The sequence below is a fragment of the Paralichthys olivaceus genome, chromosome 21 (genome assembly GCF_024713975.1).
Source record: "Paralichthys olivaceus isolate ysfri-2021 chromosome 21, ASM2471397v2, whole genome shotgun sequence".
NCBI lineage: Eukaryota > Metazoa > Chordata > Actinopteri > Pleuronectiformes > Paralichthyidae > Paralichthys > Paralichthys olivaceus.
The window spans coordinates 18,052,121-18,078,352 of record NC_091113.1 but is presented as its reverse complement, the minus strand read 5'-3'; the positions used below and the strand labels follow the sequence as shown (position 1 = coordinate 18,078,352).

The window sequence follows — 26,232 nt, the reverse complement described above, 5'->3', positions numbered from 1 at the left end:
AGTAAATCATTTAAACTAATGCACTGCACTTGGCCAGGGATAAGCATAACAAACATTTTCAAAACATTAAGCTTTGGTCAAATCATCTCAAATTTGTCAGATGATTGGAAGTTCCCATCCAATATCACCTCTTATCTCTAAAGCTGCTTTCAGACATGCCCTGAACTCCTGACAATCTCTTGGGAATGTCGGAAGGGGCTTTATGTGAGAACGTAAATGTGGGAAGCTCCGGACTTAGATTCTGACCTCCTAAAATGAACTGTTAAAATGTACATGTTCTCAGAATCACATCATCTTAAACAGGACACACACACTTTGTCAACTTTGTACGTGCCTTTACATAGTTTAAAAATCAAACACTAATATCCACCTGTAGAGCATTACAGTTGCCTATACACTGTATTGAATGGTATTGACATGAACCAAAAATCTTTTTAAAAGTAACTGCACTCATTCTTTGCTGCTATGTATGCTTTCTCCCCTGATTTACAACTACTCCCAACTTCCAAATAAAACTACTTAATCAGGTTTGTAATTCTTTGTGAGTCAGATTATGTCATATGTATCAAGTAGTCTGGAGACGATCGATCATTTGATTAAATCCCCAGCTCGAAGGATTTGAACAGTGAAGGGATATGAATAATATCAATATGAACAATGTGTTGCTTTGCTCCACTCCACCTTGTTGGAGAAACCACCCTGTCCTAAACTCAGTGAGCATGTGATGAATGAAGACATTAATTACAATAACTCAGTCATTCATTAATATATATAATCCTGTTGTAGATCACTACATTGTTGTTATAGTCAGCCCTGATACTGATGGTGCCCAATTGTTCCTGGTCTCTCTCTCTCCATCTCATCTCTCTCTTCTCTCCCCCACTTTCCACCCATCTCTCCTTTCCTCCCCCCTTACTTTTCTTTCCTCACCCCAACCGGTCGAGGCAGATGACCGCCCACATTGAGCCTGGTTCTGCCAGAGGTTTCTCCCTGTTAATGAGGGAGTTTTTCCTCTCCACAGTCGCCTGTGCTTGCTCATTGTGGGAACTGTTGGGTTTCTCTACGTTTATATTGTTTTAAGGTCTTGACCTTTAAATGTAAAGTTCCTTGAGATAATGTAAATTATGAATTGGCGCTATAAAAATAAAATTGAATTGAATTGAATGATGACAGTGAAATATTAGATTGTATACACCTCAGGTTTAGATAGATAGATAGATAGATAGATTACTTTATTCATCCCCAAAGGCAAATTAGGTTGTCACAGCAGTCTGGTATTTGGATACAATAAAAATACAATAGAATAAGATACTGAGGTAGAAAAAATAAAAATAAAAACACAGAATAGGACAAGGACAGTTAGTATTTTAGATTTAGTATCTATTATATTCTACCTGGTCCACTGAACAGTGAACTGTTATCAGAGACGATCATAGTTTTGTTGACTGTTGGGGGTTATTGTCTCTTTGGATAATAACTCACTAGTGCTGTCGTAAAGGGATAAAAAGGTATATTTTACGACAGTCCAGGCGAGTGTCGTAAACGCGTGTGGCTCTTTGGGCGTTGTTGGTTACGTAGAGAGGCAGCAGCCGCCCACACTGACCTGGATCTGTGAGGAGAACCGGAGGAGAACCGGAGGAGAACCCGCAGATCTCCTCTCATACCATGGACTCCAGCACAGCACGCCGTGTTTGGGATCATCGTCAACACACAGACCTCCGTAATGAAGGCGCTCCGACGGCGATGTGCCCCTGCTCTGCTAAGCTGTGACGCTCCAGCAGCCTAATGGACAGTATCGATACGTTATCGATTGAAATCTGGACTCAGTAGCTTCTTTATGCATTTGAGGGGTTTATTGTCTCCGCCTGCCTCTGCAGCGCTGGAACTGGATATAACCTCAGCTTTTCTGACAGACAACATCATTTACTCCTCAGTGAGGAAGTGGAGCGACGTCAAGCTAACTGAACTGGGAACAGTTTAGACCGGAAGTTGCGCTATGCTGCCTTCATAATACGATCGTTTTATTTGAATTTGATCTCCTGCGGTGGAGTGGAGCAGTGGGGGGAACCAGAAAAAACACAGGCGATATTTTTCAATCAGTAAGAGAGCATCGCGACTGTGGAATTACGCCGCACACTACGTTTTATTTCGGAGGCCCGGAACGGAAGTAGTATTTGCTGCGCTGTGGTGGAGGCTTGTGGAAGTGGGATGTGTCCAGGGTGTATTTATGCTGCTGTTCCAGAAATGAAAATCACTGGATCCCTGTTGCTCCGGGAGATCTGCTTCTCCTCCGGCCACAGCGGGCTGACCACAGCGGGCTGACCACACGGGTCACGTCGCTGGTCGAAAACAACGAGCACGACCGAGGCTTGTGCGCGTGTCTCACGTGGACCGGACCTTCTCTGCGAGGCTGCCCGACCTGTGCTGATGTGGTGACAGCATGTGAATGAACACAGTCACGTCCATTGTTTTATTACACATTCAGCTCTTCAGTTTTTTTTTTTGGACCAAGAATCCGTTCTTTTCCTCCTTTTTTTTTTATTTTTTATTTTTGAACAAATGTCAGCCACCCAGCATCAGGTGATGATGGAGTCCTCTCTAGCTCTCGGCAGATTGGATCTGACCTCCAGCCCAGCCGCCGTGGGGGTCAGCATGACCCCGCGGCTCCCCGGCGGACCCCCCGCCAAAGAGAAAAGTGGCCAGCGGCCGACGGGGCCACAAGGCCCGGCTCATCTGAACGGCTGCGTCCCGCTGTCACATCAGGTGGCCGGCCATAAGTATGGAGTCGATAAAGTGGGTAAGTGAACTGGACAAAGATCTTTTCTTCTTCCCCCCAAAACATAACTAGTGTCATTGAACTTCACTTCCTTCTGTCAATCTTTAATTAACCCCTGAATTAATGTATTAACTGTTCCAGCTACTAATAATTCACGAAGCAGTTTCTCCTCCATATCTCCTCCCTTCTAAGTCCTGCTTGTGTCAGTCACCTGTAGAATGTTCTCTGACAAAGATCAACTAACATAGAATACAACTTTTGATTTCTGTGCAATGTTTCCTGAACCCACTCGTGGATAACAAAGTTCGGAACGTGTTGTCACCAGATACTTTCAGAACCAGGTGCTGTCAGAGGGATAAGGAAATAGTGAGACTTTTAATAGTCAGTGTTGTTTTCATGCAGGAGAGAGGAGAGTGCGTGGGAGGTATAGGATCCATGCATGTGTGGAAATGATGTCAAATATCTTACTTCTTCTGAGTTCACTGTCTTAATCTCATCATACATGAAATCTGCGGCACTGATCTGAGGATCTGTGACCATTGGGAATCCATGCTCTCGGCGCACCTGATATTATCTAAACCTCCACTGGGCAAAGTTAGTGTGTTGAGCTGAACTGACTGTGCTTGATAGTCAGCAGTTGGTTTTACAGCACAGTCTCAAGTCATTCAGGCTGTCTTCTTGATAAACTTCAATTTCCTGGAAAACCTGTTCTCGTGTTGTGGGACAGACGAGACACAGCTGTCCAAGGCACGTCTGTCCATCCACTCACCATCTTTGGTTTAATTGTTGGTGTTTGACCAGAGGCAGCGACACAGTCTTAAGGGTGTGATCTACCATTGGTTCGCCTTGCATTCACCATAGAGCTCGATTGTTTGTGCTTGAGTGTTTCTGTGTTTGAGTTTTGGAAGTTCTGTCCTCGAGATGATGCTCTGAAGTTTTGTCTTCCAAAAGCTGCAAAATGAAATACACACACACACACATCCACAGTCAGTAGAGCATCAGTCCTTTTTTCAAACAAGTGAAAATAAAATGCAGTCTCTCCATTACATTTGAGAAATAAAGACATACGTAACTTTCCAACGGAGTTGACTAGTAAGTTAGCAGCCATCCCTCTATCTGTTTGTTAGTCCTCCGGCTCCAGCTAGCGTGACTTGTGATAGGATTAGCATAGCATCCTATTTGATACTGGTAATGGAGAGCTGTGTGGATCTTATGGCAGCAAGCTTTACCACCACTGACACAGATTCTAGCTGTGAGGTGGCAGCCGGGTTCGGAGCTAGTGTCATTTTCAGCAAATATGAGGGTTGATTTAAACGAATCCCACAAAGTATTAGAATAGTGACACAATATATTAATATAATATAATAATATAATATAATATGACATTTGTGTTTTAGCAATGTATTCAAAGTTAAGATAGTGGTGTATCCATCCGCTGATCAGCAGTTGTTCAATAGTGAAAAAGGCAAACAAGACCTGTGCTGTTAATCTTGTATCATATATGTTCAACTCTGTCTCACTAGTTTCAGTAAAAACAAAGTGACCACACAGTCAAGTGTGTTGTGTAAAATATTTGTGTGAAGATGATTTGAGTGTCCCCCCTCTGTTGGCAGTGTCCACTCTCAGAGGAAGTGAAGCAATGACAGAGTGTATTTGACAGTAAAGTGGACTGATGTTATCTCAGTCCCGCCTTGCTTGGTAGTGAATAATCATTAACACAGGCGAAGTTCAAACTAAGAAACGGGTGTTGACACAGATTAGACTGAACCAACACTCCAGTCTCCATGACAGTTGCAGAGCAAGCTGTGGAATCCTGTTCAGCTCGTACTGCAGCTGAGCAAAAGCGATCCTCCTCAGTGTTTCCACAGGCCTCCGCTCTCACTCCACTGTGATCTGATGTTATCCTTGGTTGTATTGTGACCCTCTGTGATCTAGTATTTGACTGGGTGTTTTGTAAACAGGAAATTTGTAGTTATACAGTGTGTCAATAAGAGCTACACTAGTAAATCTGCCTGTTTTAGCAGCTGTTGATAAGTGGTGAACAGAAGAGGAAAGCCCAAAGGGTATGTTTGAAAGGATTTAGCAGCGTTACATTGTCAGATAACAGAATTTCACACTAATTTCTCGCCAACTTATAACTCAGTTTACATTACATTTCATTTAGCTGACCCCTTTATCCAAAGCAAAGCAACTTACAATAAGTTTAAAAAGGTGAAACTCAAATTGAGTTGGCTTATATATCGGGCAACAATGGCTAATATTCATTATTTGTATGTTAGTTCTTGTTTGTGAATGATGCTAAATTATGATGCATAATCTCAGTCACACACCCTTTAGATGACACATTTGAATTCCTGGCTAACCCTGATCACTTTCAAAAAGTTGGGTTGAATAAGAAGGAACGATATGTTAATTATGTCAACCGAGACTGGGAGAAAATGCAATATGCAAATCTGAGTTTTCTGCTGGTGTGCGTGGTGAGATCATACTGTAGTTGCAGCGTCTGATGTAAGACAGAACAGCAAAGGGGAAAGTCCAGCTGAGTCATAAATGTGGAGCAGTTTACAGGTGAGTCCTGTTCTGTCTGCTGCTCATTATTCTCCGGCTCAGAAACTTCAACCATGACTCTAAAACTTCCACCATGACTCTGGCTGCTGACAAGTTGTATAACAATACAGTATATTCAGCAAATATCTATTTTACTCAACTTTACTTTCAGTTGAAGAGTCATCTGCTGCGTGATTGTGCATAGACATGTGTTACTTTCTAAATCATGTCCAATCAAGCAAATGTATCATCGTTGGACTCTCGCCAACATCTCAAAGGGAAATGGAAGACGGGAGCTAAATTAAAGTGTCTGGATGCTTTTTCTAAGTTACTGTAGCTGTTTTCAGACATGACCTGCAGAGGAACTCCAGAGAATTGGATCGTTGGCCATCCATGCAAAGGTTCCATGCGGGAGTTTTCTCTGCACAGAGACGTGTTCACAACAGAAACAAATCCTCCACAGGATTCAGGCGAGGGGTGGTGCAGCAGGCAGGATGTATCCTATTAATTCTGCTGCGGAGATCACATGATATTGTTTGCAGCACATCAATACTGGTGTTCGCTCATATGTTTTTAGTTCAGCAGAACCACAAAGCGCAACCTCCAAAATAATTATACAGTTTAATCAACACCAACTGAACAACAGTAACACAGTTTTGCATTCCAGACTCAAAGGGATAGTTCACTGAAAAATGAAAATTCACTCATTATCTACTCACCGCAATGACGATGGAGGGCTGGGTGAAGTGTTTGAGTCCACCAAACACATCAGGAGTTTCAGGGGTAAACAGTGTTTTAGCAAGTGACCTCTTCATCAGACTTAATATAACAACAGAAAAAACATTACATTCCTCCTTACTGCTTGTGTGGTGTCATCCAAGTGTCTGCAAGCCAAGACATTCATATTAAACTCGAAACAAGGTCATTTAAACCAAGTCCACTACCATAAGTGGCGATGCTAGCTGACGTAGCCACATGAATGCACCCTGCTCTTGGGCGAGAGTGTGTGGGGTGGGCCGTGTGTCTGAGGATACGTAAACATGCCTCAGAGGAGGCTATCCGAGGACATTTAGGATAAAAACTTGGTGTAAATGACGCCATTTGAGTCGAATGCAAATGCCGGGGCTTGCAGACACTTGGATGACTACACATGAGCAGGATAGATAGATAGATAGATAGATAGATAGATAGATAGAGTACTTTATTCATCCCCGGAGGGAAATTAAGTCGTCATAGCAGCTTGTGTATCGGAACACAACAAAACACAATGCAATAGAACAAAACAAAACATTGAGGTAAAAAGAACAAAAACAGAAACACAAGATGAATAGGCAGACAAGTAGTGCAGTGGCAATATGATGATAATAGTAATGATGATATGATGGTAATGTTATTGTTAGACAGTATATAAGAATAGTAGTACAGTATATATTTATATATATAGTATACAATATAACATAATATATATTTATATAGACAGTAATTATACCAATAAAATAGCAGTATATAGTAATAATGGCAGCACTAGTATATATAATAATAATAATAATAAAAGTAGTAGTAGTAGTAGTGATAATAATAATAATATAATAATAACATGTACGCATGTATAAATATGTGTATATAGACTTGTAAATCCGAAGAATATACAGAGAATATACAGAGTATGATATAATATGATATGATATATAATATGTAGTAGGGTATAAATATAAGTACTTGACTATACAATATACTGGCAGTGTAAGAATACGTGGACTGGATGTGCAAAAGACAATATTATTATGTAATATTAAAGTGGTTTAAATTAACACACATAGTGTAGTGCAGGGTACATGGTGCAAAGGTGACAGGTATGTTAGTGCAGTTCTGTGATGGTGGCTCTGACAGAGGCTGGAGCAATGTTATGCTTTTTCTGTTGTTTTCTTACATCTGAAGAAGTGGTCACAATTTACTTCAATTGTATTGGATTTGGCTGCAACGCTGTTTACCCCTGAGACTCCTAAAGTGTTTCGTGGATGATTTCATGTCAATACATATTGTACCACTGTGAACCAGTGTGTTAATGTGTTGTGGTAGAATACTGTTTGTCCAGAAAGGAAGTGTATGTGCTGGGACACACACTGACAGAACAGATGCACTTCTATTTTAATCAGTCCAGATGTCTACAAACAGATTTCACTCCTGCCGTTTGGATGTAACTGTGACTGGAGGTCAGTTCCAGTTTACATGCACATGTACTGTGGGTGAATGTTGGGATGTGAGCGCTGCCAGATGCTGGTGACCTACACTAAACACAGAAGGAGCTAATGTGCGGCTAACGTTCATTGCATCTCCCGTGCAGACACTTGTGATGTGAGTTGGACTGATGACGGAGAGTGCAGTGCTGTAGTGTTGATATGTAGTTACGCACGTACACACACGCAGCAGGTTTGATCAGTGATACAGGAGCTGAAGAGACTCTGGCTCCTGCTTCTTCTCAGGATGGAGACTGATGACCTTCCAGACACAGGACAGATGTCCACCCTCTGGCTCACTCCCTTGTCCCATCCTTGTGTGCTGGTTGTTTTTACACATTTTTTTAGGTTGTGCATCTTGTTTTGTATTTTGTGTGTGTGTGACGATACATCTCTGTGTTCTTAGAGGAATCCAGACATCTGCCAAAGAGCAAACTAATCCTCTACACTGCAGCTTCATTCAGTCTATCTGTAATCAGCTGAGGTCAGCATGTGATGATGTAACAGGAGACTCATCATCTTTCTTTCTACACTGTAAGAAGGCTTGCAAAGGGAGCCAAATTTATGGTTAACCTTAAATGATTCCCCAACACAAAACCATTTATATCATGTTAAAACACAGATGCCTTATTATTATTATCAATTCAATTCAATAAAATTTTATTTGTATACATTAAGGCACTTTACATAGAAGGTCAAGACCTTAAGATCGTATTAAACATAGAAACCCAACAGTTCCCACAATGAGCAGCACTTTGGTGACTGTGGAGGAAAAACTCCCTCATTAACAGAGAGAAACATCTAGAACCAGACTCAATGTGGGCGTCATCTGCCTCGACTGGTTGGGGGGAGCAAAGAAAAATGTGGAGGAGAGAAGAGATGGGTGGAAAAGAGGGGAGAGAAGAGAGAGAGAGAGTGGGGACACTTGAGCACCATCAGGTATCAGCTCTGACCAGTTAAAATGTAAACAATAACAGTGTAAAGAAGTTATTGATTATTAATGATAACAGTCACAATTCATATAATAAAGAAATACTAATAAGTATTGTTGTTAATAATAGTAATAATAATAGTTGTTGTCCTGCAGTTCTGGAGTCAGTCACCTGCAATGAGAGAGAGGAAGAGAGAGAGGGACTATGGGAGAAAAAGGAACATAGTTATTGACATTAAAATAAATAAATGAGTGTGAGGGGGCAGAGAGACGTGCTCAAGTTGAGAGTTCGTCAGTGCATGATGGGAGTTCCCCCAGCAGTCTAGACCTACAGCAGCATAACTAAGTGATGGTTCAGGATTCACCTGATCCAGAACTAACTATAGGCTTTATCAAAAAGGAACTTTAAGTTTAACTTTAAATGCAGAGATGGTGTCTGCCTCCAGAACCCAGAGTGGGAGCTGGTTCCACAGGAGAGGAGCCTGGTAGCTGAATGCTCTATCTCCTGTTCTACTCTTACAGACTCTTGGAACCACAAGAGAGCCTGTGTTTTGAGAACGACGTGATCTATTGGGATAATATAGTGTTATGAGCTCTTTGATATATGAAGGGGTATTATGAGAAGTTTAAAAAAATGTTTTGGTTCAATATGAAACTGTGGCAGGACAAATTATACTATGGCGGGCTGCCACTGTCTAGACTATTAATGGGAAACACATTGCTCCGCTCGCTTGCCATATACAATGTAGAACCAAAAACCTTGCCACAGCTCAGATCCGCTGGTGTCATGATTGTCTGCTCAGGATGGCTTTTCTTGCTAGCGTCCTCCATTTTCATAGCAAAGCAGCATAGTATTATAAACCACTACACCTACACCTCTGGATGTCTGCCGCTGTCACAACACATTTCTAACTCTGAGATATACACACAGATTTCTACTTTGACTTTTGCTACTGATAATAATTTTCACTTTAACCGCTATGCTGATGACACACAGTTCTACATTCCGTCAGTCCTATATCAATCGAACACTGCAACTCTCTACAAGTGCCTCGCTGAAATAAAACACTGGATGGCAACAACTTTCTCCAACTGCAGCTCTTCAAATTGTCTTTGGTCCCACCTCCAGCTCGGATGATATCACGGATGATATCACGGATGATATCACGGCAAACCTTGGTGAACATATCACCATTTACCGAGTCCTCAGCTAGAAAACTGGGTGTGGTCTTTGACCAAAAACCTGAGCTTTGAACCCCACATTAAGATGGTTGTGCAATCGTGTTTTTATCATTTCAGAACCACGGTTAAATGTTAAATGTTTAATGTCACATACAGACCTGGAAAAAATTATTCAAGCCCTTATTTCCTCTCGCCTCGACGACTGTAACTCCCTTTATAGTGGTCTTACCTAGAAATCAATCCACCGTGTACACCATCCAGAAAGCTGCCAAATCCAAATCCTGTTTGAACATCCTTGCACTGGCTGCCTGTTTATTTTAGTATTGATTTTAAAGCCAAGCATATTTAAATACCTTTTATCTCCCTACGAGCCAGGACGCAGTCTGAGATCCTCTGGTAAAGTGTTGCTAGCCATTTCAAAATCAAGGCTACAAACCAAAGGAGACAGAGCGTGAGACAGTCACCGTGAAGAGATTAGACTAGCAGAATCGTTACCTGTTTCATTTCTGTAAAAAAGCTTTTATTGCATAATGTCTATGACTTTTTTTATCTGTATCTTTATTATTATTATTATATTCTTCCTCTGTTTGATAAATTCCCTATTTAACATTAACCTCGTTGTTGAAGGCAGTGAACTATAATTAAATCGACCGCGTTTTTCATTTGCAATGATTAACTTGTCAATCGGTTGTTGATTAACCTTTAACTGAGATGTCTGGAAATGATTTCACTTCACTTCAGTGCTTTAATTTTAAGAATATGCTAGAACAAGGCTTAAAGCCAAATGACTGCCGCTGCTGTCAGCTCTTAATTCTCTTCTAGCATCCTTGCAGTGAGTAACTTTGCTCTGAGTTGATCTTTTGTGTCATCTTTGTGTTCATTTTAGGCATTTTGCAGCATCCAGATGGAACAGTCCTGAAGCAGCTTCAGCCTCCACCAAGAGGTCCACGAGAGATGCAGTTTTACAGCATGGTAATACCTATGCACTTACTTTATATGTCTTTATATAAATGTTGGATTCATCAATTATTTGAATAAACGGATTAAAATTTGATATAAAATAAATAATATCATGCTCAAAATGAATGATAGAAGTAGCATGTGCAGTTGAATCGCCGATGCATCTCTTTGTTGAGATGTGCTGACATAAGCTGACTGTTGTCACGAATCTGGTTAAACTTTTATAAACTAATCGCACATGTGAATCTTTGTCGGCACCGGAGTGTCAGTGTTTGCTTTAGGGCTTAGCTGTGCTGACCAACAGGAGTGAGTCATGGCATCATGTCTGCCTGTGTCTTCACCAGACAAACAAAAGTCAGTCACACAGTCACACAGGTGCCATCCTGCACAGGGCTGCACGTTTACCTGCAGTTTGAAGAAAACCATTATTACATTATTTCTATGTATTGTCTATGTATTGTCTGTTTTTTCCTCTCTGGTTTAATAACAGTCTATGTTTAACTGTTGAATCTTTTTTGCTAACATTATGTTGTGATACACTTGACAGTTTTGATGCTAATTAACTCTGGTTGTACAGTTTCCATCAGAAAAACAACACATTTGAAAAGATACTGCAGAGAAAACTAAGTAGCCACAGATACTTGAAATTCTACAATTTACTGGATCGGGATGAAGCATCCAAAATTGGAAAATAAAATAATGTTGCTGCCTTACACCAGATACACAGTATCTGCCTGGGTGTACAGTGTAGAATGATGATGACGTGGTATATGTGCTTCTCCCAGGTGTATGCAGAGGGCTGCTGTGATCCGTGTCTCCTGGAGCTCCAGAACCACCTTCCCACGTACTACGGAACCTGGTCCTCTCCTGAAAACCCCAGTGGTAAGAGACTGAAGCTAATGTGTCTCTGTCAGCCCATAAGATCAAAACGTTATTGATCCACACACCAGGGATTTCCGCTTGTTACAGCAGCAGACAAGTCAGAATGAGGGACACGAGAGAATAAAAACACAGAAAAAGAAAATTGTTATCAAAAAATGCAGGATATTTACATAATACCTTTCACTCCAGAAATAGTTAGTATAGAAATGTTATTGAGCAAAGTGCAGTGGCACAGGATGATTGCATCAGCATGTAAAACTTAATTTGTGCATAAGTATAAGGAGATATTGGGATGGACATTGGAATAGATATATGTGCAGATTAGACAGTTTATACATATATAGGCAGATATGGTATACAAAAAGAATATGAATATATATATATATACACACACATAAATTCATGTATATAAGGATATAAATTCACCATAGTAAAATCACAATAAGAGGCCAAAGCCCAATTTAACATATTTTGGCTTACATATAAGCCATTGTAATCAGTCAGCCCTCTCGTCTCTCAGACCTGTACCTGAAGCTGGAGGATGTGACTCGTCGCTTCGTAAAGCCGTGCATCATGGATGTGAAGCTGGGCCAGCGCAGCTATGACCCGTTCGCCTCGCAGGAGAAACGTGAGCAGCAGGTCAGAAAATACCCACTGATGGAGGAGATCGGCTTCCTGGTCCTCGGCATGAGGGTGAGTTTGAGCTGTTGCTCTACCTATGTAATTATTTCAAAACTCCCAAGTGTCTGTTTAACGAAAAAAAAAGCCATTCTAAGACAATCCATGAATCTTGTGCAAGTTTATCATCCTGTGATAAATAGCACGTGCTAAATTTCAGTGTTTTCACAGAATTATATTTTATTTGTGGGCTTTCATAATATATTAATAAATAACACCATAAACAAGATGCTGCGCTGCAAAGATTTAGAAATAGAATGTGACATGTAAGCTTTGTCTTAGTTTCAGGTTTACTGGTTTCATATTGACGTCTAGTCCTCCTATAAAGTTTCCTTTAAAGTGTGGTGCAAAGTCCCTTTCTGAGTTATTCAGTCTCTGTTATGACATCATGTAGATTAAAATGATCTGCTATACAAGTTATAATTATTCATTATTACCTTCATTACTACATCAGTTAGTGGTGCTATAAACAGGTGGCAATAGAATCAGTCTTTTGTTAAGTTCATTCATACAAATTGTATGAATGACTTTGTTGCAGTTGTTAGACATTGAAGAAGAAGCATTGTGAGAATATCAACCCTCAGGTTTAACATTGTGTTGAAGTCGGTCAATCACAGAAATGCATTCCAGTTTCCTGTAATCAGGAACTGTGCTTTGAAAGGAGCAGTCTGTATTTGTATTCCCTCTCCATTAAGGACAAGATTAATGCTTAGTTCAGACTCAGCTCATGGTAGGATTACTTTTATCTCGTTGTTTTATACTTTATCGGTCATGGTGTTTCATGAGTTACACTTGGAAAACCAGCTGTTATTGAGGCCGTATGTGTTGACCCCTGCTGGTACCTATCTGCAACTTCAGGACACCTTCGCACCCCCATCTCCCACATGGGCACAGTTTAACTGGTTCCATGCTCATTGTTCTACAAAAACAAATCTACATAGTTGACTCGGATTAATAATCTTTTATATCCACTACCTAGTCATTGTACTGAACTGAGATCAAAACAGTAGTGTGATAATAAAACATTTCATACAAATCATCACACAAGAACAGAAGTCGATATGTCACACATGTGATTTGGAATATGATCAGGTTGTTGACTGAGCAGAATAGAACAAAGTTCACTTTCTCATGCATACGCACGCACACACCCCAACCCTAACCCACACACATTCATTGACAATATGCATTCCCTATAGCCCCTACCCTAACCATGACAACTACATGCCTGACCCTAACCTAACCCTAAGAAAAATATAGTTAAAATGGTTCTGATAAAGATATAAGCACACACACACACTCACAAAACATATCATGTGAGTGTCTCATTTTTTTGTCTTCATGCGTGATACAGACAGATGACAGGAAATTAAGAGGACGTCTTATCTGTAGGAAAGGAAGAGAATAACTAGCGAAACATTTATCAGTTTAATCTGTTTCCATTACACCCTACCACCAGTATCATTGTCATCATCATCAGTGTGGGTCCTGGTTTGGGTTTTCTTGTCTGCAGAGAGAAACAAACGAAAAACAATACATGAAATGAATCTTTTTGGAATTCTTGTGCAACATAGGAAACAAGTTAATTGAATCAGCTGGGTTTAAAGCTTTGTTGATTCCCACATGAGCTCCATATAAATACTCACTGAGACTCATTCATTCCTCATGGAAACATTAGTCTTGCAACAAATTGAACTGCCTGAACAAGTTTTACATTTCTGCATGCTCTGCATCCGCCTGTCCTTTCACCAGAAGAGTAGTTTATATGCTACCGACTCATGAGAATGATGTCGTCTTAAGTTTACCAATGAAACAATGCTCTCAATTACATCTCTGATTTGTATCACTCTTCTTTTAAAACCAAAATACTGCAAACAATACATTAAAGCTTCACTGGCAGTTTTTAAGATGCAGTTAATGCATTTCTTTTACTTTGTGCCTTTTGAAAATTGTGGTTTTAACTGAAAAGAAAGTTAATTACAGATTGAATTAAAATAAATAATATCCAGTCTTGTTTTCAGAAAGTTACCCATCAAACCCAGTGGGTAGGACAATGCAGTCCTTTACATCCATTCTACCAAGGATGGGAACATCCACATTTATCCATGGTCACATAACTTCATCTAAGCTTACATAAGAGGGACTGAGAGAGCAGCAGCCTCCTCAGTAGGAGCACGACATGCAGGGATGTGGGTGGGTTTCAGGACAGGAGTATGAGGAGATCGTGACTTGTATTCTGAGGAAATACATAAGTGATACATTGGAACTGCCAGTCTTAGTGTACATACGGAAACAGCTTATTGACTGATGGTTTGTCCTGAAAGGCCTGATGATGTTTGTCCAACCAGACCCTCAATGTAAATGACAGTCAGTGATGGGACAGCAGCTTTATTGCAGCATGTCCCCACCCTTGGTAAACTGGTCATAAAGGTATAGTGTGCACTTGTGGGCTTAGGTTAGGTGAACGGAATGTTTGATCTATGCTGCTGCACCATAGGTTCACATAAAGCACACAATGAATGTTAATAAATAAGAAACAATTTTTTTGCAGAAATGTGTACTGAAGAGGGAGTACATTAACCAGCTTCTATGATAAGCTTGACACAAAAAGGTGTTTCCTGTAGAGACAGCAGCTTTTGAGGGTGCTTTCACACCTACTTTACATACACTGGACCCTCAAACTTATCGTTTTAGTCTGAACCAAAATATCGGGTGTGGAAGGTTCCTCGGACCGAGATCTCGCCAAAAGTGGTGATCTGGGTCCAGACCAAACTGAACCATGGTTGGAATCTTTTGCAGTATTGAGAACACTTAGTTTGGATTTTTGCACCAATTTCAGGAAGTTGAGGGAGTGTTAAACAATTGAAGAAGAAAAATAAGAAGAAGCATTACTGGGCTCTCTTCAGAAACTGAGTAACCCAGGCTTGCAGGATTACTTGCAGTCTTTACCTCTGACGATATAACAGTGCCATGTACTGTGCTGGTTGGTGATACTGGTGGTAATATAATGATATTACAATGTCAATAAGATTAGCAAAATGAATCAGTTCCATTGATTTTCTCTAGAGAACAGAAAAACTACTGCCCGCCGAATGGACACACTGACATCATACTTATGCCCGTCCACAGCTTAATCATTGTCAGGTACAGGTAGACGCACATAGGTCATAATGACAGGATGTACGTATGTCACACTGAATTATTCTCTGCACTCCGCGAATTGGATCAAATACCTTGATCTGGACCTTCAGGTGTGAAAACCCCCTCCATCTCTTTCAGCTCATTGTTTGGGTTTTCCAGCCCATGTGTCACTGCTCCCATCAGCCTCGTCTCCGGCCGCAGATCTTGCTCTGCTACAAATACCAGACAGACACATTCAGCGACTCGTCTGTGTACATAATGGAACATTTATCCACTGGGACCTATTGAATGATCTCTAATCAATCAGGAAAAAATTCTCCTTCAACGCCGTTCCACTATGGATCATATGTTCTGTACAAAAAAACCTATTTCCACAAAATAATTTATACAGTATTGAGCAGTGCAGGGCAGTACAGAACTTCAGAACTGAATACATTATCCTAACACACAGATCGAGTTCTGCAGGTTTGAATTATGTTGCTAGTACAAAGCCGAGTTTTTTTTCATAGGCTCAGAGGTGGGTTGAACATCAATCAATCAATCACATTTTATTTGTTTAGCCCATATTCACGAATCACAGTTTGTCTCATAGGGCTTTAACAAGGTGTGACATCCTCTGTAATGAACCCTCAACTAGAGTAAGGAAAACTACAACAAAAGAAACACTTAACATAAAACATAAATGCTTTAAAGGTATTTAAAGACAGCCAGTATTTCTACAATCAGGGGTTAAGTTAATAATGTGCCCATACTAATGACTAATACTATGCTAATGACTGATATTTACAGATGTAATGTTGTTATTGATGATAACAGCACCTGGTAATAATAGTATTTATAATTGTTGTTGTTGTTGAGTAGGGTCAGATCTGTATCCTGCAGCTCTGGAGTCAGAGATACTTGAAGGATGAGGATAGGGAGAAAGAGAGAGAGGGGAGCACAAACCATGGTAAAGAAAAGAGAAAAAACGAGACCAAGGCAGAGTTCGTTCTAATCCTGCCTGGTGTGTTTTTTGCTCGGCCTGTGGTATTGCTAGTTGCAGCTTTCTTTCTGAAACTGTAAATGTGACCTGCAGTAACTGAGCCATGGCAACTAAACACTTGCCCGCTGCACTCAGTCCACTGAACCCTGAAGATGTGCCACGCAGATCTGCGATAGAGATACTGGGAACTGGTTTCACAGGAGAGGAGCCTGGTAGTTGAAGGCTCTACCTCCTGTTCTATTCTTTGAGATATCTGAGAGATTATAGATATCTGTGCGGTCTTCTGGTGATAAGAGATTTGAAATCATGCTTAGTATTTACTGTATATGACTGGCTGTGGGCCGATCATGTGATTGCAGTTTTAAGACATTTATAGGTCTCAATTTTCTGTGTGTTGCTGCATTATTACTCCTGGTATTTTTCTCCACAGTGTTTCCACTGTTTCCACACTTTGATCAGTGTTTAAGTAATGTGTAGTAAAAAGTGTTATTGTGTTATGTGATTGGTCAAGTTCTCCCTGAACTACAGTATATCTGGATTGTATCTTTATTTTGTTTCATAAGTATAGATACATCCTCATGACGAGGCACACATTCTGATGATTACAACAACAGATAATTCCTAGTAAGATGTGTGTTCTAATCTAAAATAAAAATAGTATTAACATTATTTGGTTATAGATGTTGAAAATGAAGCATCATCCAGCTATGGGTTTCATGGCTTGATGGAGACAGATGTTGGAGACAGAACCAGTCATAGTGAATTTGACAGATGGCCATAATGAGTAACTTATTCTTTGTGGGTACGTAAAGTGTATGTATAAACACCATTACCATAGTTACACACTAACTAACGTGTTTTCTTGAATTTCAGGTATATAACATGTGCAGTGACACTTTTGACTCCTACGATCAGCACTATGGAAGAGCACTGGTTAAGGACACTATTAAGGAAGGTATGTGTGTTTGTAATCTATAATGTGATCAACACATTCAACAAGTCACGTTCTCCCACTGACATTAAAGTATAGGAAGAACGTTTCAGAACTTCAGTATAATGAGCACAATATGTGGTGAAGAAGAAGACTAACCTCACATTTACCACAGATTCATTTTATTAGGGCGGCATCTTTAGTAACAACATCTTCAAATAACATTAATCTCATATATTCACAAATTTACAGAGTCTCACACAGTCTAGTTTCTAAAATATCCTCTCCTCCTCTCTTCCTGCTCTCCTCTCCTCTCCAGGTCTGGCTAAATTCTTCCATAATGGTGTTTGTCTGAGAAAGGATGCAGTGTCAGCCAGCATCCACAGGGTGCAGCAAATCCTCCACTGGTTTGAGTCTCAGCACCAACTGGCCTTTTACGCTAGTTCCCTCCTCTTTGTCTATGAGGGACTCCCCTCTTCTTCCTCCTCTCCCTCCTATTCCTTCCTTCTCAGCACCCCATCCATCAGCCCGACTGGGGTGAAAACAGCCACGTTGTCATCAGCGGTTGACGGCTGTCAGAGGGGAGATGGGGGAGCAAGACAGGAAGGGGTGGGGCAGGAGGAGGTGGTGGCCGAGTACAACAACAACAACATTCAAGTGGTGGTGCCCTGGGACTTCAGCCTCGCCACAATTTACACCAACCACAGGAAACATGGCCACCACTGTGCCAAGGGTCATCTCCAAGGCACCAGTGGAGTGGATGAAGCTGTGGAGACAACAGTGAGCTCAGTTTCTGGAGATAACAACTCTGTATTGTGTCAGGAAGACAACTCCACATGGAAACGAACGGGTGAGTCACAGCAACCACCGAACGGCAACAGAAACAAGCCACAACTGGAAAGAAACGTTGTAGATGGAGAGCGGGAGGACCGCGGCAAGGGGAGGGAGGAGGAGGCAGAGGAGCTGAAAGGACAAGGAAATGAGACTACAGAGGGGAGTGGAAGAGACACAGGGGTGGAGGTGAGGATGATTGACTTTGCCCACGTATTCCCAAGCGAGAGCCACGATCACGGCTACATCTACGGCCTCAAACACCTGCTGACGGTGCTGGAGCAGATCCTCTGTGATGCTGCTTAGAGCTCCCACTCCTTTCCCAACCCATCTGAAGCTCCACAACTGCTCCTCCCCGTCACCCCTCCTCCTCTCTTCTCAAAAGGCAGGGCAGAGGGAAGAATCAAAGAAGTGGATCTTAAATCTGAACCATCTTCGTTGTCATCATCATCATCATCATCATCTCACCTGATCGTGATGGCCCATCGGTTACATGCGTGTGTGTGTTTGTGCGTGTGCCTGTATGCAGAGGGGAAGTGGCATAAGGTGACGGCTGCATTTCTACATGCTACATGCACTAATCAGTCCATGAAGGCATTACAACCCTGTACTTAAACACAACATCGTCATCTGCATGATTTACTGATGCCCAGACAAGCTCCGTGTAACCTGAAATTCAACTTTAGTCCATTTATAATGCATTGAAATCTAAAAGAGGACAACAGTACATATGAAACTAGGGGGAGGGATTATACCAGTAAGATAATAGGAGTTTTTCAAGTAGCAAGAGTCCCTTTAAAGTCTTTTGTGTGCTGCAGAGTGTTATGGCAATATGGTTTTACATATCTTTTATAGAAATGTGGGTTTGTTTTTCAGATGCCAAATGCAGACATTCAAGTAACAATTGAATTTCTTTGAGATTTACTACATACTGTCAATATTGCAATATACAATTACTTGTGCTTTGATAGACATTTTCATCCGTTTTGCCATTGCCACTGATACGTTACATGTATTTTGATAAAGCAAATCCAACTTTTCTTTTTAATCAGCTGTTAGATTTTTCTAGCTGTCTGGCTTGAAGCTTAGTAGCTGTAATAATTTCATCCAGCGTGACTCAGTGCTTTCTTTAAAGCAAGACTTCTGCTGATCGGTGGCAAGGAGCGGTTTCTGCAACCACAAGTGGTTTATACAGGAAGTGCAGGAAGTTCAGAGTGCATATACCAAGTCAGTCAGCACCATCACATGGTTTTGGAGCTGTTGTGTTCTTTCTTTAAAGCATAAGGTTGTTTTAAAAACTGGCAAATTAGGAGACAGATTAGGACTGGAAATGATTCAAGCTGATATGATGCATTCTAAACAATACCTGGATCGGAACCACTCCCGATCCTTTGGATTGGCTTCGTATTCTCCTGCTCCAAAGCTTTTCATCAGTGGAAGAAGTTTGTTTGATCGTCATGGAAAAGATCTGTTGACATGAGCTCAGAGGCTGTTACCGGTCCGCGAATAGTAGTTTAACAGCTGTGGATTCGGCTGATCCTCAGTCATATGCTGAAAACAGATTTTTCATATCCAGTTTTTTTTAAATCAAGCAACCAGAAAGTTCACTTTAGCTGATAATTATTGGACAGTGAAGCTTATATATATATATATAAAAAAACTACATAAACTACAGTAGTTACTACAGTTTCACAGCTCGCTGACAAATCCCTCCATTGCTAACCGCATTCGTTTTCAGGGCGTCTTGAGAGTCAGTTAACCCAGATTTGCTCCCAGTTTGTGAGCATCGGGTAAAACAATAAGTCTGCAGAATGTTGTTGTTTAAGTCGGGTTGTCGTTTTGTGTTTTTGTTGAAACCACTGTCTACAGGTATCTAACTCAGGTAAATTTACTGTACGAAAAATGTTTAATATTACTACTATTGTCCTACAAGATGATCCTCATGCTGTCTGGTTGTTCAACTCTACATGATTGTTTTATATAGTCTTATCTCATGATTGACCTGATCTCATCCTCTTAACCATACAATGAACTTACACAGTGTATTGTCTTTTACCATGGCTATTTTAATTGTTGTACATGTTCAGCTGCCAAATCACCTCTTTTTTCTGAAGCCTGTGCTCCTTGCTGTGGACTACAAATCAGTCTTGGATTAGCCATGAGCTCCTTCGTGATTTCCATTTATCGTTATGCAATGACTTGATTTATATCCGGGCAACAATTGGAAGCTCCACCCTTCCCGATGCTTTGTGGGGTTTGACAGAAGCAACATGTTATACTGGGGGGGACATATGATGTGCTGTGATTGGTTGACATTACTTTAATAATTATAACTTCCCTAAGGATTTTTAAGATTGTAGTAAAAAGATTTTTGAGACGTGCTGCTTTAATGAGATTCTACTGACTGAGTCGCTGCTAAAAAAGGGAAAGACAGCAACTGAATGGTTTTATGTTTTTTTTTTGGGTGGGGGGGGTGTTGGGGCTTCTGTGGCTCAGTGCAGGTGGATGTCAGAATACTGGATCCTAGTAAAGCACGAGGATTTCAGGTGGAGCAAACGGCTTCGCCGGTTCATTAGAGTCATATTTGGTAAAGATTGATTGATACACAGAGTGTCTGGTCTGTACGCTAATTCTAATGTCCTCGTACCAGGTCTGAGGGTGCTGTGAACTGTATTGACACCAGTGCTGCGGACACAGTGTAGCTGCGGTAGATTTCTGGAAGCCTGAGGCGGTTTGTCTCGTCCAGACATAACATAGATGTTGTGTTTTCTTTTGAAAACAAATTGAAGTTGGTTTCAGCCTCATGCCATGGCCTTCATTAGCAGATTAGGTTTGGGTTGGTGCACGCCACAAGATTTAACTGAAAGCTCTGGGGGGAAAAAACATGGTAATTAGACCTTGTGATATTTTATTTTCTGCGAATTTTGTTTTGTTTGACTTTGAAGCTCAAGTTCTGTTTAGTTGTGCAAATATTCACGAGCAGTTCAATCTTGAGTTTGATAAGTCATGGTCACAATGAGGGATGTCCCACGACGGATGGAAGCCTTTCACCCCCGAGACCAGGCAGGATTACCAGCGCTACCCCAGACACCCAGAGGCCCCCGGGCAGGTTCACAGTCTGACTTGCGGTCATTTGATTAGTTTCTAGTTAATGTTTTTTCCATCCCACATAAGGGAAATCAAAAATACGTTTAGCAATTCCACTAATCACAACAGAAATGAGAGTGAAGCTTTCAGTGTGAATGTCCATCCTCATCTCAGTCTGATGTTCTAGTGTGATTACAGCCAATGAAGTGTTGTGTCTCCCTGCTCTCTGCCTGTACACACTAGCACAAATGCAACAGACTTTTTAACCAACTGTGTGTTTTTAAGATTGAAATAGTTCCACTTTATCATTGTTAAGTTGCCTTTGTGCCACTGTCTGGTCTTTAAGTTTCTGTACAGCTTTACTGACCCCATCCTCTGTTCTCTACACTAACAAGGAGCTGCTTTAAAATCTAATGCTATACGTCACTGCCCCAGAACGCCACAAACCAGCTTTGATTTTACCTGAGAATATGCACAGACCTCTGCAGCTTGTAATACATGATTATAACCAAACCATATGAAAACACTTATCTTTGGCAAATTAACGTAATCAAATGTATTTTGATTTTAATCTGAACCAAAAGAGACTGCAAACTATCAGAAATATTTTTTCTAACCTTTTTTAAAAAATTAATACATAATCAATGTGAAATTTAGGGATTATTTTAAGGATAATAACAGGAGTTAGAGAAGAATTTATTTTTTTAGTCACTGCCTTATTTTCTGTTCATGTCTCCATGTTGTGTCTGTGTTTGAAATATTGATTATTGATCATTCTGGCAGCTTTATGAATCTCTCCTGTTTCTAGTCAGTTGTATTATGGCTAACTAACAAAGGCATATCATGCATTAGCATACAGGGCATTGTTGATTGAATTGGTTTGATAGTGAACTGACCCGCTGTAATGCAACCTTTAACTTTGACCCCCCCCCCTTCAATCAGTGTCAACCGATGTTACTGAGAGCTTTTATTTGAAGGGTTTTTTTACATGTTGATCCCATTTATCACATCTCATTAGTCATTCCCTCTTTACATCACAGCCTGGAGCAGTTTTAGATCATTTACTTTCTATGTTTCTCCAGCCTCCTCTCAGGCTTATGTCTGCCTGTACCGTTTGATGGTCTGAATGACCATCACTGACTACAAAGTCTAAACACTCTCGGTATGGAGCCAGGAGTTGGCCACTGGAATAAATTATGGGTATATGTAAATGTACCTTTTAACACTGCAAGTTGATTTTCATAGCACAGTGAAACAGTGACTGCCTAGACATTACAAAATACATATAAAGCATAATGAAGTAATTGCAATGGTAACGTTAGTGGTAAATGGGTTAGAACTTGCATTAAACCCTTTTATTGGCATCTACCAGCAGCAGCGCAGACATGTAACAGAACTGACCACTTCTAAATTTGATCATTTGGATAGTTGTGCATGTTGCAGGTTTGTAAAATAGAATTTAGAGTCTGGATTCAGACCTGACCACTCACCTCTGCTACCTCACAAGTGTGGTATCATCTCTGGTTGCTCCTTTACCCATACTGGAAATAAATATGACACCATTGCATTGTAGTCCTCAGGACTACAATGCAATGTAACTGCTTGCACTGCATGGCGTGTGTCATATCAGCGCGGACCACACTGGGCCATGCTGACTTGTGATAATCCAGGGTGAGTGCACTGTATCAGTCCAACAGTACAAATTAAATTGACTTATTTTCTGGCTCCTCACCTCTCATGATTAAGATGCGGAAGAAGGGAACCTGTGTTTGCTCTGGTTCTATGTTGTTTACATTTCTGCTGCTCTCCTTGTGACCAGGAAAAGTCCAATACAGGCCAAAACATGATTTACAGTATATTCTAGAACTCCAGCTTGTTGGCTTCTCCGATTTGAAACTTGTCTTTCGTGCACTACAGAGTAATGGATATAATGGAATAGCCAGTTGGTGACATTTAAAACAGAATACCTAAGCTGTTAATCTCCATTGAAGAACCATAGAGCTGGTGTGACCTGTTTTAGACCATAACTACAAATATATGTACTGTACATTACTGCCAGCTGTTTTCAAAGCACGGTGTTCATTGAATTGAGTAAATGTCCGGGTTGATTCAGTTGCTTTTGTTTGCGTTACAATTCAATCAAACGTGATCTTTTCTCTGATAAAATCAAGTCCAGTTAGAGACTGCATATTCCACGTAAAACTTCAATGTCCGTCTAAGTTGGAAGAGGGAAATTGAAGTTAAGAAAACTCAGAGAAAAGGGACAAAGAGACACATGAAATTCAGTCTTCTTGTCTTAAATTTGTCACTAAATGAAATGTTTTTTGCCTTGACTCATCAACATCTCATTAATTTGAAGTATGAAATGATGAATTAATATGAATATAATTATTTTTGTAATAAATTTTATCGACCCTTAAATATCAAATAACGAATTTCTTTGTAATCTGTATATTTATAGATTTATAAATTGTATTGTTCAAATACTTATTAATTGATAAAAGGCACTCGTCTTTCTCCAAACTGTAGCGCCACAGAACATTTCAAATGAGTCGGTGAATTTTCACAACACGCTGAAATGACTTCAAGTCAGCAGCTGCCTGGTTCGACATCAGTCTGAAACCTTATTAGATGCTTTGAAAAATGAATGGCAGTAATGTAATGTCAAGTAAATGGGGAAAATATGCAAAACCATCTGTATGGTTCCTTAATTGGATCCAGGAAGACTAAAGTAATAGGATGGTTTAAGGGCACAAGTGTCTTTTCAGCCAATCAGAATCATTTGCCTTCAGTCATAGCAACCTTCCTGTTTTAATGCTGCATTTATGTCAGCTGGGAAGAACCAGTTGAATTAATCCAATCAGTCACTACCGCTGTCAGAGTTTCTTAAGTGAGACTGATCTCACCAGCTCCAAGATGAGATGAGCAGCATTTTTTAAATATCTACACACACTCTGCTACTGGGCAGGAATGCAGCATTAAGGAAAGGAAAAGGTGTCACATGTTGTACCAAAAGCACAGACGTAAAAAAAATATATCTGTGGTTCTGATTGGCTCTAACATCCTTCAGCCATTTTCTTCCTGGTGATGACTTTTGATCCACTTAAGTGTCTTTGTGCGATGCCTGGTGTAAATGCACAGCTGGTATGACTGGCTGTGGAATACCATCCGTGATAAAGATTAAAAGGTGTGCAGTGTGAATGCTTGTGGCATGCTGTCGTTGCCGTCATCATGAAATCCAAATGTTTTGATGGATAGAGAGCGTGGGGCGTGAGCACTTCAGCTTCTCCACCGCTGTTGGATTTCCAGGAATCCACAAACTCAATTCCAACACGTGGAGTTTTCTGAGGAGCTGAACCTGCTCTGCCCTGATGAGCCGTGGATATGGAGCTCTTCATCTTCGCAGTGTGGGTTTTGAGAATGTTTGAATTTTGATATACTGGATTTAACACATCTTATATATGAGCCTGAAACAGAACAGAAAATATCATAGTGTACATAAGGAGAGGAACATCCCTCAACACCTATAAACCTGATAATCATTATTTTTTCAACAATAAAAATACTAATCAAAGTATTTTGTGAGCCGCCTCATTTCTGGAGTCATTTTTTGTCTCACTAGCTGTTCTCTGCTTTCTTTCAAACCACTGCATAAGAGGTAGGTAATATAAAAATAAGACTAAATTATGAAATTATTAGTTATTTTAAATAATGTGGTTAATGGTCAACGTAACAACATCAGACAAGGGAAAACTAAATGGAAATATATACAAATATAAATGAAACATCCAATGAAAAGTACACTGCTGCCATTAGTTGATCATAATCTCAATAACAACTTAACAGGAAAATAATCAATATCCTGCATTAATATGTTAATAAGAATGGCTAATATAAATATCCATTCTTATTCATGACAAGTGGAATATATTTTTAAATGCTTTCAAAAATAGGACCAAATGAGCTGATCATGTCTAGTTGATACAGTATTTCAGTATCCATGTAACATCTTATATCTGTGTTTAGAGATACAACTTAAATATGATTTATAAAAGCACATTCCTGATGGAGACACTTAATCTTGAGCCACTACGGTCAAAACGTTGAAAGCTTTATTTATTTAATTTATAAAATTGAATGTGTAAACTAAAAAGTACTTTTACTCAAGTATACTTGAGTACAATTTTGAGGTCACTTTGATTGGTGCTTCATACTTTTACCCCGAAAACTTTGGGGCAGCTGCGGCTGAGGGGTAGAGTGGGCGTTCAGTTCGATCCCCAGTCTTCCCCATCTGCATGCCAAAGTGCCCTTGGACAAGATGCTGAACCCTGAATTGCCCCTCATAGAACAAAAAGTGCTGCTGATAGATGCACTGTATGAATGTGTGTGTGAGTAATACTGTCTATACTCCAATATTGCATATCTTTATCTTTATTTTCTTCATATTTAAATGTATTACTATTCTGGTAGCAGGAACAAAAACAATTTCACTAAGCATTGTACTGTGTATGATTGTGTATGTGATTGGAAAATTGTACTGTAAAGAGCTTTGAGTGGTCATCAAGACTAGAAAAGCTCTATATAAATACAAACCATTTCAAAGGAAATATTATACTTTTTACTCCACTACAGTTTACTGGTTACAATTTCAATTAAAAAAAAAAAGTTAACGTACAACACATTATAGAAGTGAAAATAGATTTTTAGCTTGGGATGTGGCTCCTCATCAGGTTTCAGATGTTTGAGTCGTTAACACTGTCGCTGATACTTTGTACACTTTATACACTTTGAATACATGTTTTATTAATACTTGTAATGACCCTTTTAACAGTTTGGTATCACTACATGTACTTATTCTATGCTCTATTCATTTTTGTGTAGTAGTTTAATTCATTTACCAGTACAAATGTGCAGTCTGTCTGTGCTGCATGGGTTTCCCCCCCACAGTCCAAACACATACAGTAAATTAGACACTCTGAAATGAGGAGCATGAATGGTTACTGTCATGTTACTGACTGGTGTCTCTCACCCAAAGCAGGTGGGGGTACTCCTGCACAGGATTGAGTA

General features: G+C 40.2%; 1 protein-coding gene across 1 annotated transcript; it reads left to right on the top strand.

The window, feature by feature from the left end:
* The first annotated feature begins 1,585 nt into the window (after positions 1-1,585).
* On the top strand, positions 1,586-24,742 carry ipmkb (inositol polyphosphate multikinase b). The gene is made up of 6 exons (XM_020083371.2): positions 1,586-2,797; positions 10,560-10,645; positions 11,419-11,515; positions 12,036-12,208; positions 17,190-17,271; positions 17,567-24,742. The coding sequence occupies exons 1-6, from the start codon at positions 2,560-2,562 to the stop codon at positions 18,382-18,384; spliced, it is 1,494 nt and encodes a 497-aa protein (XP_019938930.2). The 5' UTR covers positions 1,586-2,559; the 3' UTR covers positions 18,385-24,742.
* Positions 24,743-26,232: the final 1,490 nt, after the last annotated feature.

What these genes read in the sequence shown, in the direction of transcription:
- ipmkb (XM_020083371.2), top strand. Translation starts at nt 2,560, where the DNA reads ATGTCAGCCACCCAGCATCAGGTGATGATGGAGTCCTCTCTAGCTCTC. An exon ending in TCCTGGTCCTCGGCATGAGG is followed by an intron (nt 12,209 to 17,189) that starts GTGAGTTTGAGC and finishes CTTGAATTTCAG; the next exon opens with GTATATAACATGTGCAGTGA. An exon ending in TAAGGACACTATTAAGGAAG is followed by an intron (nt 17,272 to 17,566) that starts GTATGTGTGTTT and finishes TCTCCTCTCCAG; the next exon opens with GTCTGGCTAAATTCTTCCAT.